The sequence below is a fragment of the Ipomoea nil genome, unplaced genomic scaffold (assembly GCF_001879475.1).
Source record: "Ipomoea nil cultivar Tokyo-kokei standard unplaced genomic scaffold, Asagao_1.1 scaffold0937, whole genome shotgun sequence".
In the NCBI taxonomy this organism is placed as follows: domain Eukaryota; kingdom Viridiplantae; phylum Streptophyta; class Magnoliopsida; order Solanales; family Convolvulaceae; genus Ipomoea; species Ipomoea nil.
In genome coordinates, this window is record NW_017617365.1 from 1,782,684 (window position 1) to 1,799,954 (window position 17,271).

At 36.2% G+C, this 17,271-nt stretch overlaps 1 protein-coding gene across 1 annotated transcript; it reads left to right on the top strand.

Annotated features, from left to right (window-relative positions):
• Window positions 1-4,785: 4,785 nt before the first annotated feature.
• On the top strand, window positions 4,786-17,271 carry LOC109179562. Its single transcript, XM_019329059.1, has 11 exons — window positions 4,786-5,088; window positions 5,192-5,382; window positions 5,768-5,828; window positions 5,950-5,998; window positions 7,974-8,028; window positions 8,100-8,187; window positions 12,431-12,549; window positions 13,290-13,415; window positions 15,420-15,513; window positions 16,628-16,782; window positions 17,003-17,271. Exons 1-11 carry the CDS (start codon window positions 4,908-4,910, stop codon window positions 17,060-17,062), a joined length of 1,179 nt encoding a protein of 392 aa, XP_019184604.1. The 5' UTR covers window positions 4,786-4,907; the 3' UTR covers window positions 17,063-17,271.

The following is a 17,271-nucleotide window of genomic DNA, read 5'->3' on the forward strand; positions in this document are numbered from 1 at the left end:
TTGTGAAACGACAAACGTGTAATTTGTTCGTCCCTGCTCTCTCATTAATGAGAACATACAATAACACCGATTGTGTATTGTATGAATAAAATATCTAACTATTTTCACTCCGTTCGGTAGCTGAAATTCGTTAGAACTGTATGATGTCCAGATTTCCATCTCTCACAACGTAGTGTATACAAACAACTGAAAATTTGAATATCTGTGGTAATAAAAATATGTTGGCACTGATGTTATATTCTTTATTATGATGGTTGCATGTATTTATACTACAATATAATAATTTATTTTACGAATAGTCATTCGTATTAGTCATTCGTATTAAAGGAGTTGTCATTCGTATTAATAGGAGTTGTCAGGGAATATATTCTTATTGGAAACGATAAAATGGAGCCTCGGGAATATATTTTTCTCAGAAATGACCGCGCCTCGGGTATATGTGTGTCAGAAATGACCTGCGAAATGCTAAAAGCGGACCATTGCGGTCCGATTGTAACAAAAAAAAAGGTTAAAAATCGGAACATTATGTTCCGATTTTTCACTTTTCACCAAGTAAAACTTGGACCGTATGGGTCCGAGTTTACATTATCATTTTTTTTCACAGTTTACCCAACATGTACGTGAATAAAGAAAATATGTGCGGGTTCAACAAGTAATGTGACCGAATATGCAGTGTGTCTAAAAAATATTTCCAACCTAAACACACACTGTAAGCGAATATATTCGGTTCAGAATGAATGTTACGAATAGTCATTCATATTAAAGGAGTAGTCATCTCATACTGCTACACAATAGTATTACAATCTGGGAATATATTCTTATCGGAAATGATCAAATGGACTGTCTCTACGTCGAGAATCTAATTATTTACATATATATATATATATATATATATATTTCAGACATTACGTGAATAAATAAAATATTCGTCTCGGAAATGATAAAATGGACTGTCTCTACCTCGGAAATGTAATACATATTCGTCTCAGAAATAATATAATGGATTGTCTTTACCTCGGAAATGTAATACTTTTTCACAATAGCAATACGAATGGTCATTTCCTATTAGATGACTAGTCTTCTCACACTTATAGTAGCATAGCAATCCAAGTGAATATATTCTGTAATGGAATATATTCTTTCCAACAAAGTCCAAACATATTCTTCACGATAAGGTAATTTTCAACACCAATCCAAGGGAATATATTCTGTTAGAATTTCTTTATAGGCCTATATATAGCCTGCTATACATCACCGCAACCTGCTCACATTGAAGATTACTTGCTCAGATTGCAGTTCCCATTCTACAACTTCAAAGCATTCATCATCTTCGTCTGAACAATTCATATGGTACGATATAATTTTATTTACTAATTTTTTTTAATTAAAATTTCGTCTTTAACATGAATATGATTTTTATTAGGGTAAAACGTATGTTGTGTTTGTTGGTCGCCAACCGGGAATATAAGACAATTGGGAAGACGCAAAAACTCAAGTGCATCGCTATAGCGACAATTTGTATAAATCATACAACTCGAGGGATGGAGCCATTCAAGCTTTCAACAGATTCATAAGTAGTCAACGACATGATTCCCGACCATGCAGTTCTAATTCCGCTTCAAGTTTCAGCTCCACCGTACCGAATACAAACACATATTCAAATGAGGAAATCTTAGCTCGTATGCAAGATGAACTGGCACGTGAGAATCACGAGCACGCGATGAAACTGGATGCAATCGTTGAAGAATTTAAGCATCTACTTTCCAAATAAGTTAACATAATGTTTGAATAAATATTTGTATGAGTTTACTCCATTGTTGTTTGGCATGTGTTTAAGTGTTATGTTTTGTACGCATAAACCAACCCTATCTTATTTCCTTCCATACTCCAATTAATTTTATAAAATGCCATTTTTGATAGTGACAACACTATCACAATAAAAAAAATTAAAAAAAAATAAAATTGGCACTACTTCACAATAGTTGGAGTCTCACGAAATTTATTTAACTGAAAAGTGATTTTATAAAAAAGTGCTTTGTGAAAGGGACTACACTTTCATAAAGCTGATAGGGACTACACTCTAGTACAGTACTATAAATAGAACACTACTATACAAACAACTAAAGCTGTTAGGGACATTTAAATATAAGTATTTCGGACTCTAGTACACTACTATAAATACCACAACTGCCCCACAACTGCACCACAACATTTGCGAATCTCATATTTACAAAGACCCAAATTCAATTTTCTCGAACTGCAATTTTTTTAAAATGACAGCTATATCTACATATGTTTTCGTTTTTTGGGGTGGGGAAATACAAACCAGTGGGGCACCGCCACAGATAAATTATTCACTCCAGCCTCGAGTAGTTATTTCAATACCATCAAATATTGGACTCATTCCTATGGAGTTAATGATCAGACAAGCAATGGGAATCAACATTGAGGACAATGTTGAGCTGATTGGAAGAGTGATAGTGGATGCTACAATGGGAAGCACACACTATCTACTACACATTGCGCGAGAAAGAGACTGGGAATACTTCATACGACAAACAATGCCAAACGGAGAGTTACATGTGTACGTTCAAACAGAAAATATTTATGGTGGCGGATTCGGAGTTAACGATGTCGATCCACCAGAGGAACTTCCATCAGAGTCAACAATGGTGGAAAGTTCATCAGAAAGTGATGCCACGTATCAACCTGATGAGTCCATACCGTCCGAGAGTTCAGGAAGTACAGACGACGAAGACATACAGGAGTCAGTTCCATACGACTTCGATTCAATGAATGTAAATACTCAAATGAATCGAGGTCGGGGTCATTGATTGCCAGATTCTGCGGTCCCGTCTTACCACTCACCGATACCACCTACAACAACTGCATTCGCATACGACTTTACGGAGAGGGACGATGATGAAACCCTATCATACGACCCCTCCACAAATGTTATTGCAAAAGGAATGGTATTCCCGGATTTTCCGACCCTAAAAAAAGCAGTAGGAACATACAATATGCTGCACGGGCGGGACTACGTCACCAACCACAAAAAAGGGGCAAATTGGAAGGTCTCCTGTACACATTATATCTCAACACCATCTTGCCCGTGGACATTATCCGCAAAGAAGTTGCATGGGGCGTCTACTGAATGGCAGGTCACGAAGTACACTCAGCCCCACGAGTGCATTGTTCAATTCAACCAGCGGCCGGCGGACAAACTGTGCACCAGCTCATTAATATGTGATCTGATCTTTCCAAAGATCACTGCGGATCCACAGTACAAAATAAAACACATCCAAGTGGATGTGAGACAACGATTTGGTGTCGACATTTCGTACCGGAAAGCTTGGTATGCCAGACACAAATGCATTGAAATGCAGTACGGGAATTACCAGCAGTCATACAATGAGCTACCACAATTCTGCCGGCAGTTGCAACTGTCCAACCCAAGTACCATTGTGGAAATCATGACCACACATAACGCAGCAAGGGGTACAGGGTACGCAAATTTCTTGTACGCATTTTGGGCGATCAAGCCCGCAATAGATGGTTTCCGCTACTGCATCCCGGTTATTTGTGTTGACGGTACCCACTTGTACAACCGGTACAAAGGCCACCTCCTCCTAGCCTGCGGATATACCGCCAACAAGGAAATCTATCCACTGGCATATTTGATCGTGGACTCCGAAAATAATGCCAGTTGGACTTGGTTTCTTCGACTTCTGGCCGAAAATGTCTTTCCACATCACAATTCCATGTGCATCGTCTCGGATAGACACGCTGGAATCGATGCGGCGTTTAATTCCGTCAAACAATTGAAGGGGGGCCGTGTCAAACGCCGGTTTTGCCTAAGACACATTCGCAGCAATGTCATGTCAAGGGTGACCAGAAATAGGCGGTTACACAAACTTGTGTGGGAAGCTGGTACTGATGTGACAAGGGATCAATTCCTTGCACGCAATCCAAATCAAATGGCCCGCTGCATACGCCTATCTTGCCGACATTGATGTCGATAAGTGGACATTATCTCATGACGATGGTCACCTGTACGGTATCATGACGACCAATCCGTCTGAGTCACTAAATAATTCACTAAAGTGTTGTCGGATGTTACCCGTCACGGCAATAGTCCGAATGACTTTTCACAAGTTACGGACTATGTTTGCCGACAGGCGTACTGCGGGAGAAGGGATGCAGCAACACGGCCTGCGATTCACGACTAACATTACCGATGATTTGTCAGCTCGAAACAATGAGGCAAGCGGTGCAAGCGTTCAACGTTACAATGACGCCCTCGGAATCTATGGTGTTGCCCTAAATACTGGTTACGTTTCCCAAAGTCAACAATATCACTTTCAAGTGAATCTAACGGAACGTACGTGTAACTGCGGCTTGTGGAACGTCAACGGCTTACCTTGTGCACATGTGATTGCAGCATGCAATTACCGAGGGCAAGGATTCGGCCCATTAGTGCCAGATATTTACTCGGTTGAAAATTACAGGAACTGTTATGCCGGTAATTTTTACCCCGTAGACGAAAGAATTCAGTGTACCGGTCCAGTTACTTGCCTTCCACCAATTTCTGCTAGGCAACCAAATCAACGAGGACAGCGCTGCACGCGTAGGTATCCAAATGAAATGGACTTCGGTTCAAATCGAAGTAGAAGATGTAGGTATTGTCGGAGGACAACTCATTCTTCCCCCAGCGAACATATTATGAACTTTTCTGTTTATGATTCTTAACTCAATCAATAAGAACCGAATTGCATTTCACAATTCAATTTGACATAAGAGTGATTAAGAAATAACCCATAGCCGACGAAGTCCAAACCGGATTATTTAGTGTGTCGACTCGAAGGCGGAGAGCGACTTGAACGAGAGTTCAAAGGCGGCCGAGAGTGATGGAGGTTCCGCCGCAAAGGAGGTCCCCAGCCGAACTACGGAGCTGCATAGAAGAGCTCCTGAGGTTCACTCTGAAATCCTCCGTCGACGGCACTTCCGGAGTCGACATGGGTCTCTCCAAAGACTATTGCGCCAACCTACTCAAACACGACCCTTCCAATACCTTACCCATTTCCACCGGTAAATATTCTGCAATTTGTGTTCTTCTGGATACTTTCCAGTGATTTCAAATTGAAAATGTTCACATTTGGTTAGTATTTTTCTTCTTTTTCGTTATCTTAAGATATCTCTGAAGGAGTCCCATGTTATCCTCTATACAAGCATCTAGCTGCGTCCTTGCACCAGTCTATTCAATCTGGAACCATCTCAAGGTCATGCAATAGACTTCCAGTAATGCGTGAAGCCGATTTTATGCATCAAATGGAAGAGGAGTGTAATAATCTTGTAAGGGAAAAAGGTTCCCAGTTGCAGAATGTAAGCATGATTATGGATTTCTTTTGAGTTAATACCATCAGGGAGTATAGGGATTTTGACACGTTTAGTCTAAACTTTTAAATTGATCAGCATTGATCTTTCGACTTTCAAATTGTTATCATCCGTGTTCCAATTTAACCACCATGCTCCTTTGACTATTAAATTTTAACCACACGTGGACCTTCCCAGAGGACTGTGACTTAATAAATTTTGAAAGTTGAAGGATTGGTTGGTTAACTTGGACACCGGTGGTTAATTTGAAAATTTATGACGATAAAATAACTATACTTGGAAGACCCCCTTATGGGATTAACTCGATTTCTTTTTGACATTGTATGCCTTGAAAGTAAACCAGTTCTGGCTAATTTACTCTGCTTTCTCGCAGTTGCTGGATACCTGTGATTTTGATCTTCATGTTCAGGAGCCTTTCTTCTCTCAACTTAAAAGTAACTATGCTTTTATATTTATTATTATAATTATAATTATAATAAAAAAAAAAAAAATTCTACTACCACTTCTACTGATGTATTTTCTCCTTTGACATTAAACGTTCAAACTTATCTGCAGATGGAGAAAAAACAATTGAAGGGAGGTGTGCTGTTGGCGACCACAAGAAGTATGATCCTATTGAGATCTCTTGTATGAATGGACTATAGTGTACATTGCATAAATATAGTTTAATCACCAAGTACTAGATCTTGGTTGTGAGAATGCATATAACTATTGGTTACATTCAGTATGCCCTTGTTGAATCTGTTAACGGAGGTGGCAACTTATTATTAGGTAGAATAAGTATCTTTGGATCATAATACACTAATGTGCATATTGTAGTACAATGATGTTCAGATTATAATCTAGACATTGTTGCAATGGAATCTAACTAGACTTTATCATTTGGACATCATTGTGATATCATTTGAACATCATTACAATGTTGCATTGTCACCTGAATGTCATGGACATGGTGCAAACCATGGCCTTTGGTAAAACTATTGGACTGAGAATTGTGAACATGGATTACATAGAGAGTAACTATCAATTGCTGGAACCTGGTTTTCTAGTTGAATATTACTATGGATAACACTAGGAGTATTGAGGCTGATCATACAGCTAACCTGGCTTACCACTTACAACTTCAAACTTGATGTTTGTCTTTACCCTATAAATGAAATATACACTATCTTGCATTTATTTTGCTTTAGTGATGGTTAAAAGATGTGCAAAGTTTCATGTAAATCTTCATACTGTTAGCTTTAACAATTTTTGTTGTTGTTTTCCACATGACCTAAAGTGTTAATGACCCAAAATTCTTATGGAATTAGAGGATACCTTTACAATTCTAAACAACGGTAGATAAGCTAGAGCTACCAGGTAAATACTGTTCTGGTTGAATACTTGAATGTGTGTTAGGAAGCATAATCTGTCCAACTACCTCCTACACTTAGGCTAAATATGACCTCTGCCCTTGTATTTTATGTAATATCAAATATGTATACAGAAAATGTACTTGCTTGATCTTGTATGAAATAGGAAGTAGTAGAGTGCAGTCATAGACATGACATGTCAAAGAGGCAAAATATTGAGCAATATAAGGGAATGATACATTGATACCCTTGTTGAATGGCTTAGGAAGACAAAATCTGGAAAACCCATAGACCTGGTTTATTGAGTAACAATTAACAAATGCTTGCTGGCAATCAAATACATGAGTAACAATTAACAAATGCTTGCTGGCAATCAAATACAGCTTTTAGTATTATAAAGCCTAAAATGAACCCAAAAACCTAATAAAGAACAGAAGAAAACAATACATTTCAAGCTGTGATTAGGTTTGGCCTTTCTTTCAGAAATTATGGAAAAGCAAGCCTGGCGAGTGGCGACAAATCTACAATGTCTACTCCTTAATTTCAAGAAGTAACCCTCTTGAAGTAAAATTTAGAAAACACTTGGAGGCTTGTTATTTCCTGCTCTGTTGGTCCTTATTCATTCTTTATTCATTTTTAAATATTTTGCTGCATACTCTACACTAGATGAGACAAGAAATGTAATTAAAGCAGAAGACAGATCTTGAAAACTCTAGCAGGCAATTAGGCAAGAAATATCCCAATTCCTAGTACTGATTCAGGTCACACAGGGATAGTTTTAATAAACAGTATTGCATTCTTTGAATTACTTATGGCAGTTCTATCTTTAGATCAAAATGCCCATTTTGTATTTATGACCCCTGATTTCATTTATAAAGTCCTTGTTTTGCCACTTAGGCCTAGGTTATATTTGGAGCTTGTATACTTCAAAATGTGGAAGCCGAGTTGAACAATGACTCAATAAAAATATAAAAATGTTTGTCAGGCCAGATATGAGGAAAGAAGCTCAAAATTGAGGCTTTTCAGAAAAGCCTCTTTTTTTTTAATTAATTAATTAATTAATTAATTAATTTATTTTTTTTTATGAAAGCATTGGCTATTTGGCTGAATGAAACCAGAACAAAGTCTAATATCTCTTATGAGCTTTTTTTTTTTTTTTTAATATATATATATATTTTTTATTTCAACCACATTCTATTTGTGATAGTGTTTTTTTTTGGTGTTCAGTATTGCGGTTGGCGACTTCATTCTTTTTAACAAATGTCTGGTTCTCCAAGTTGAGGTGATATTGTGTATCAACTTGGTCATTTCTACTTTACTACTACGTGTATTTGACAATTTATTACTTTGCAGAAAGTTTGTCATTATGCTTCATTCTGTAAGATGTTAGAGGTGGAGTCTCTCTCGAAGGTCCTTCCTGGAGTGAAAACCATTGAGGAAGGTACCAACAACCTCTTTGCTTTCATATCAAAATCATATTATGATACATTTTGGTGGTAGTAGTGATTAAGCTGGGAGTGAAAGGAAGATCTTTCTGCAATGGATTATGACTCTTGATTGTAATATTCATACATAGTAAGGGGACAAAGAATTCTTTATTTTTTTTTTTTGTTTTTTTTTTTTTTTTAATTTTTTTTGGGAAGTTAATGGACACTTGGTTAATATGAATCTTTAAAAACCAACTATAAAATATTTTAGGTTGCTTAACATGAATAGTTCCTAAAGTTTGTCTGAATGGGAACAGGGTAAATGCGTAATTACGGAAAGTTTCTGTTTGAGGATTAGACAATGAATACTACTATGAGAGGAAGCATAATGTATGCAGTAGTTGGGGTTGTAATCAAGTGGAGTTGAGCCTGAATAGTCAAAGTTTGAAGCTAAAGCTCAGCTTGAACTCGACCGAACTCTAATTTTTTGAGTTCGAGCTTGACTCGACTCAAACGCAAGCTATTCAAGCTTGACTCGAATAGGTTCAATAAAGATTTTTAAAATTGTTTATATAAAAATTTAATAATTTATAATAATAAGCATTTTACGACCAATTATCATGACAAAACTCAATATTAAATCTTGATTATAGGCATTTTATGATATATAAATTTAAATATATTAGTTAAATTTGTAATTTTATTTTATATTATATATAAAATAAATTAAAAAAAGCACGATTAGTCTTGCGAGCTTCCCAAGTAAAGTATTAAGATGCTCAAAGTTGGCTTTGTTACTTGAACTATTGACAATAACCAAATTGAATTCGAATATTCGTCAAATTGAACCGTAGTAGCTCATGAGTAGTGTGAGTCACTTACAACTATTGTTATTTATGTGTTTCCGAGAAATATTCTACCCTCATAAATATGCCTAAAAAATAGAAACATGAGCCCTTCAAAGGAAAGAGGCTGTAATTGGCTGGGGTCTCCTTACAAATTTGTTCAATTCTTTTTGAACAGGGTGAATTACATTGTTTGGTTGGAGGGAATTGCAATTCCGTCGAATTGCAATTCCCTCCTTTTGTTGAATTGCAATTCATGGGGGTACCCCATGAATTGCAATTCAATGGATGTGAGAAAGGAAAAATAGATGAAATGACACTATTACCCTTGGTCTTTATACCATTTCTTTCATTCTCAATTCCAATAATTCTATTTCTCCCTACCAAACAACGTAATTTGAATTCCTACTCTATTCTCACTTTATTATTTTCCCACCGAATTACAATTCTTTTCCCTCATAATTCCTTCCTTCCAACCAAACGCTTATGGATTCTAATACTTTTACTACCAAAATAACAGTAGAGATATTCAGACTGTTGGAAAACATGTCTCTTCTATAAAGAGTTGTCTTTTCAAATAGGTTCCTTAGATTGTACGGAGTATATATATATATATATATATATATATATATATATATATATATATATATATATATATATATATATATATATATTCTTCTGTGCAGTATTGTTGGTATCAATCAGAAATACATTTCTCAAGTATATTTGTTTACATGGTATCAGACTAGGTTCCTTTGTTTTCATACCCTAAAATAAAATTCCATTTTATCCAGCCTATATGCGATTGCCCATCTCGTTTTGACGCACTTTTGGTTGTTGTTTGAAGAAACTACCACCATGGCCTTACTCGGAACAACATTGCGACCCGTCGTCAAAATTTCCACCATCGTCGTCCTAGGCCCAATGTGCCTATTGTTCATACGGCTCGTGACGACTCCATCGTCATATCATCTTCTCCTACATTAGGTCCACCTCAATACGAGGATGACCTGTCTAATGCACCTTTTGCTGTCTAATGCATCTATTGCTGTGCGAAAAGGCATCGTCGTCCTAGGCCCACCCCATATATACCTTTTTAAGTTATGATCATCTCTCTTCTTCTTTTGCTTTTATTTCACATTTATCGTTTGTCACTATTCCAAAAACAACCCATCAAGCACTTTCTGATCCTGGCTGGTGGCAAGAAATGTTAACTGAGATGGAGACTCTACATGACAGTGGCACTTGGGTGCTAGTTCCTTTACCTTCTGGTAAATCTATTATTGATTTGCAGATGGATTTACACTGTGAAAGTAGGCACAGATGGTAAATTTGATCGTTCTAAAGCTCGACTTATGGCAAAGGGATACACTCAAGTCTATGGGTTAGACTATATAGATAATTTTTCCCCTGTTGCTAAAATTGCCTCTGTTCGATTGCTTCTTTCTATGGCAGCTATGAGTCATTGGCCTTTATATCCACTAGACTAGACTAGACATTAAGAATGCTTTCTTACATGGAGATCCCACTGAAGAAGTCTATATGGAGCAACCACCAGGATTTGTTGTTCAGGGGGAGTTTGGCTTGGTTTGTAAACTTCAACGATCTCTGTATGGTTTGAAACAGTCCCTGAGAGCATGGTTTATCCGTTTTAGCACAGTCATCAGTGAATTTGGAATGATTCAAAGTAAAGTTGACTATTCTGTGTTTAATCAAATCTTGATGGAGGGAAAGTGTATCTACCTTATAATATATGTACATGACATTGTGATTACTGGCAATGACGAGGAAGGCATATCGTAGTTGAAAGTGCATCTCTTTAAAAGATTTTAGACTAAGGATTTGGGTAAGTTAAAATATTTTCTTGGAATTGAGGTAGCTTAATCTTATAATGGTGTGGTTATCTCACAAAGGAAGTATGCTTTGGATATTGTTGAAAAAACTGGGATGCTTGATTGTAAAACCCATCGATAGTCCTATGGATCCAAATGTCAAACTCCTTCCCAATCAGGGGGAGACACTATCCAAACCAGAAAGTTACAGGGGGCTCACAATCACACGCTCAAATATCTCCTTTGCAGTAAGTGTATTAAGTCAGTTTTTAGAAACTTCTTGTGCTGATCACTAGGATGTTGCTATTCGAGTTTTGAGATACATCAAGAACTCAAAAAGGCACCAGGTCAAGGGCTGATTATTAATGAAGATAAAGGTCATACTCAAATCATTGGATAATCTGATGCTGATTGTGCAGGTTATCCATTTGACAGACGCTCCACGTCTGGATATTGTATTCTCATTGGGGGTAACTTGATTTCATGGAAAAGCAAGAAGCAAGATGTGGTAGCCAAATCTAGTGCAGAAGTTGAATATCGTGCTATGGCTCTTGCTACATGTGAACTCATATGGCTAATACAGTTACTTCAAAAACTACGATATTGTGATCTTAAAAAAATGACATTGATATGCGACAACCAAGCAGCTCTACATATTGCTATGAATCCAGTCTTTCATGAACGAATCAAACACATTGAAATTGATTGTCACTTTCATTAGGGAAAAGATTATGTCAGGTTGGATTACTACAAGCCATGTTAGCTCTAGTGATCAATTGGCAGATATCCTTACCAAGTCACTTAGAAGTCCTAGAATAAAATATATATGCAACAAGCTCAACACATAGGACCTATATGCTCCACAGCTTGAGGGGGAGCGTTGGAAAACAACATGTATCTTCTATAAAGAGTCATGTCTTCTCAAATAGGTTCCTTATATTTTTTATATATATTCTTCTGTACAGTATTGTTGGTATCAATCAAAAATACATTTCTCAAGTATATTTGTTTACACAGACAACTGAAGTCTCGATTTGGCCTTGGTGTTTAGCACTTCTAATCATTTGAGTTCCCAAGATTGTTTATTTATTATTTTGGTCAATTGTGACAAACTTTCTTCAAATCTGCTCCAACTGACTCAAATTCTTCTGTAAGCTTACCATAGAGGAATTTGCAGTCAGAAAGCTAGAGTGGATTAGTTCTTTTTTGAACCTGTTGAATTCACCTAAAGTTTTACGGGAAGAAAAGTTGTACGAAGAAGGTTAAGGGAAGAGACAAATAGAAGTGCTTTATTCTGGTTTTTGACAAGTTTCCCCTAGGAGCATTTTTGGATTGTGACCTGTATTCAGACTCTTTCAATCTGTGTTCTGTTCCATTGATATTAGTAAAACAGTTATTCTATCTGGATCTCTAAAAATTGACTACTACTAATTCCCTAATTAGAGATGCCAGCTAGTATAGCAGTGTTATTTCTTTGTGCTAGTTTTAACTTTTCAGTGCTTTCTTAACTCCATTATTATGAAACTGGTGGTTATGTGCTTAAGCCTGAAAGAAATTCTATATACATGACCAATTTTCAGGTGTTAAAGTCTATAGAAACTTGTACTCTGAAGAGAAGGAAAAATTGAATGGTGTTCTTGCTATTTGTGTTACGAAACCAGTTTTACAGCCTTACCTTTCCATGGCCTCCATAATATCAGTACGTATCATTTTCAGCCTTAATTTGTGATTTTCTTTCTCAAGGTTGCTGCATAATCTTGTTTATTCAAGCTATTAAGAATTCTAGCTTTAGGTCTTTTGGCAGATAAACTTCTTAAAGGAATTGAATAGAGAGGTAGAATCTTTGTAATTAGCCCAAATATGTATGAATCAAGGCTTTGTTGAGTCAAGTATCCTGGATTGTATACATATGTATCTTTTGTATATATTTGCTTTATTCCAAAGATTGATTTGCATATCACACCTGTCCTACATGAGTGGATAACAAATAAAACCAATACAAAATTGGATCTAAGAATTCAGTTAAACATTGGCTGGCCTTTTGGAACATGCTTTATGATCAATTTCAATTTGAATTGTGTCCTGGAAGTCTAGATGGTGCACAGGATTTTATGTGCTGGCCTGGAGGCATGGTGCTAGGTGTTCATCTATCTGCAACTCTGCAAGAAGTTTCTATACTTCATTGGTCACTGGTTTGTCCATTTAGCAATGTAACTGTGCTGTGGTTTGACTCTGAATTGCATGCCGCAATTAATTCCCAAATGGCCAAATGCACATAGGGTTTTACCAATATAATGCTTGTGGGTGCATGATCTTGCATTAAGATTCATTTTACTTAGTTTGCATAATACTTGTACTTTTCCCATTTGTTTCTTATTTATGCAAAAATTATAGCTCCACTTGCACATGAATCTAACCTGATTCCCAATTGTAATTCAGGGTATGAGCTATAGGGGTGTTCAGGCACTTCTAAATTTTGCACAAACAGTTGGAACGATTCCTGAGGGACTCCCACCTCCTACATCTACCTTAATATCATCATTTTTATTACCGCATAAACCAAATGTATGTTCATGAATTCTGAAAGCTCTTTCATTGGAAAAGTTGTCTTTAGTTTCTCTTTATCCTCCCAGATTGCTTTCTGGATCTCAACTGTTGTGGTGGTAGGTAATTAAAGATGAATAAAAAGAAGAAAGCAATGTATCTTAAAGCTCCCTCAATCTGCTAACTGTATGTCATTGTTGTTACAAGCCAAGCAATATGCCTTTAGTTGCTTGTGTAGGACTTTAGAGAAATATCGTGCTTGCCATTGTGGCACAAAATGATAACTTGGAGGGTTTGATCAAAGACATAACAACTTGGCTCCAGTTGGGGCTTTTCTCAAACAGTTTGGTTCTTGAAGCAAGAAGGGTCATTTATTTATTTTTTTCGAGTTAATTCCAATTTTGATCCTAGATTTATAAGTGTCAGTCTACTTTTAGTTTTTGTTTTGTTATTATTTTTTTTTCAAAACATCCCTTTTGGTCCTAGTATCATTGTGGCATGACCATTTTTGGTCCTCCGTCAACGAAACCGTTTAAATGGCATTAAATACAAGGGCATTTTGGTCTATTTAGTTCTAAGTGTTATTATTTTTTTTTTCTTTTTTGGTTCTAGATTTATATGTGTCATTCCACTTTTTGTCTTTTTTTTTTTTCTTCAGAACATCCCAGTTGGTCATAGCATTGTTGTGCATGACTGTTTTTGGTCATCTCTCAACAAATATGTTTAAATGACATTATTAATCACTTAAAATCTTCCATTTTTCTTCTTTGTAATTAACTCATTTTTTAAATTACCTTTGGTGTTTTTGTTTTGTTATGATTTCTTTTTATTTCTTTTTATTTTTTTTTAATGACTACAATCTAACCTATCCGTAGTATCTGTTTTGCTATGATTTCTTATTCATCAATTAAGCTACTTTTTTCATTGGTGTTGTAAAACAATAAAGGCTTATTGTATTTCAATGTATTGAACTATACAGAGGTCCTATATCTATACAAGGATTTAGCCAATCACATTCCTACTAGGATTAGGTCTAGGGTTTCTATTGTTCAACACTCTCCCTCAAACTGGAGTGTATGTATCATATACTCTAAGCTTGTTACAAATATACCCAATTCTAGGAGTTCTAAGAGGCCTAATCAAGATACAACTAATGGATCAGTAGAATAAACAAACAGGGTTGTAATACATCCTGACACGATCTTCTTCCTGATGAAGTGGTAATCAACCTTTGTGTTTGGTCTTCTCATGATAAATTAGATTTGAGGCAATGTGTAGTGTTGCCTGATTGTTGCATATCAGTGTCATTTGAGCGAACATCACCACACTGGAAATTTTGGAGTAAGTGAGAGAAAAACTGAACTGAGATCATCAGCTTGGGGCAGTTGGCAAAAATATTATTGCATTGTGATCATCAGAGGAAGAGGAACACTCCGGTGGTGGTGGTTTGATCAGAAGATTTCTAGAGAAGTAGAGATTTGAGCAAAACCAAACAGAGACGCTGGCTTGAGTAGCGCATGTGGAGGTCTTTGGCGATGGGTTCTTTGTGGTGGGTTGCAATGAGCTCCCGAACAACATGGTGATGTTAGTTTGCAAAGGCCGCTACCGGAAAGGTTGGAACTGAGAGGGAAGTTGCACTCCTTCGCCAGAAGCTTTAACTTCTTGCTCACAAAAATAGAAGAAAATATATCCAAGGAGGCTCACTATATTAAACGATAAAGGCTTATACTTATACAAACATTGAGCCAATCTCATTCTTACTAGGAATAGGTCTAGGGTTTCTATTGTTCAACCGATATGAAGTCTGACCTTTGGGTAATCAATTATTGACATAGAAAACCTCCCTTACCTTATTGACTCATTGTATTACCTTCCATTTATATATCAATGTGCTATGATACAATATATTGTCTTTAGACTGCTATGTTTTTCAAGTTTGCTATGTGAGGGAACTCTTGCATTTCCTTATTTAATGATTAATCTTTTGCTTCTGATTGCTTATTTCTTTGTCATTAATGTTGGGAGGTTAAAGGCTGTAGATTGACTGATGGAGCCAGGGCGTTAGCCAAGCATGCCAACAGGAGCAGCTCAAGATATTGGGGAAGTATATCCGGAAGTGGTTAGTAGCTTTCTGACACATTCCTTATCTAAAAGAAAAGAACTGATTGAAATTTCTTGAATTGAATAGATGGTTATAATTGTCTCTATATATGGACATCTTGAGAAGACATGTTTTAATACAAGTTTTAATGTAAAGTTTGCTAGTCAGATCAATCATCAATGTGCTCAGAGTCTGCTCAAGGTACATTAAATGACCATGGAGTAGTGTGATATTCAACAACATTAATCATGTTGTCAACACCTTAAAACACTACTGGCATAAGAAAGTGCTAATGTATTGCTTTCCTATTCTTTTGGTTCTTTATAAAAATATTCCTTTGTGAGACTTATTTGGCATCACCTGTCTATGGAACTAAATAGTGATTCACCTGTCTATGGAACTAAATAGTGATGTGTTAGGATTTTTAATGTGTTGACTAGGAATTTAAGGTTTGTATGTACAGTTATGTTGTATTTTAGTGATATTTGCACCCATTAAAGCTGGGTTGTGAAAGAGTTTCAAGATAGATAGATTCATAGATCTATATTTAATAGTACTTTGCTTGGATATAAACATGTCATATCAAATACCATTACACATTTTCGTCTCAATATTATTGTTTCACATGGGAAAAACTGTTCCTGTTTCAATTTTTACTAGACTGGTGGATTAGGTTGAGGTTGAGGTTGTGTGCTGATATGTTGATGAAAAAGCAGGAAGAATGGTTGATTTTAGGTATGGAGATGGATCTTTTACCACAAATGTGGTTAATATACTATTATCTGTTGTAATAACGATACTCAAAAAACTACTTTGATAGGTAAAATGATAGTAAAAAGCAGTAAAGAACCAGCAGGGGAGCAACCCAATTTCAATAGATGGTACCTGACAAACTAGTTGTGATTGCATGCTAACATTAAATGCTTCAATATTATTATTTTTTGTTTCATTTTATGAACTTTGAGCTCTCTGAAATTTTACAATTAATATTTTGTTCTCGTCATCATATTTATTTTGTAATTAGCGCATATGGGGGATAAACCAAATTCTGGTTTGGAACTGAAATAGTGCTCGACATATTCAGATTTCATAAGTATGATTGACCATGTAATATTCTCTTTTAACTCTGTAGATGAAAGTAAAAATATTCATGCCCTGGATGTTATTACTCGGTTAATAACTCACTGCTGCTGGCTGAACATACATATTGTTCCACCACACGGTGTTGTTTTTGAGATACGTGTGGCTGATGGCTATGGGGCGAGGTGGTCTGAAGATGGAAGTAAGGTAAATATTAGTCTTTGGTATGCTAATATTAGAACTTAAATTTTATTTTGTTTTATGTGAACAACTAAATAGTGCCCAATGATGTGTGGATTGTGTGCTGCCTGCTAGTTTCGATTGGGTTCAGAAATTTGTGATTGCCCATTTTATTTCCGCAAAATATGATGTTTTAGAATTTTGATGAATGAGTTTTCATTTGGGAGCATTTTAACTGAATCTGCAGTTCATTGGATTTCTTGAACCATATATGGTGGATGGCCATTCAAAGGGATGGAGGCACTGAATCAGTTCAAATGACAATTGTTCTTTGAATTGTTTCATACCAAGCATAATGAACTGTATATAAATGGTATGGATCTTGTAAATTTAGTTTCAGGTTTGAGCTTCTGTATATATGGTTTAGGTAGAGAGAGTAGTGCAAGACCAGGATAGAAAGAAGTGTATAAACAGAGTGAAAAAGTAACTGACCGAAACAAATATTGGGAAGTCTAA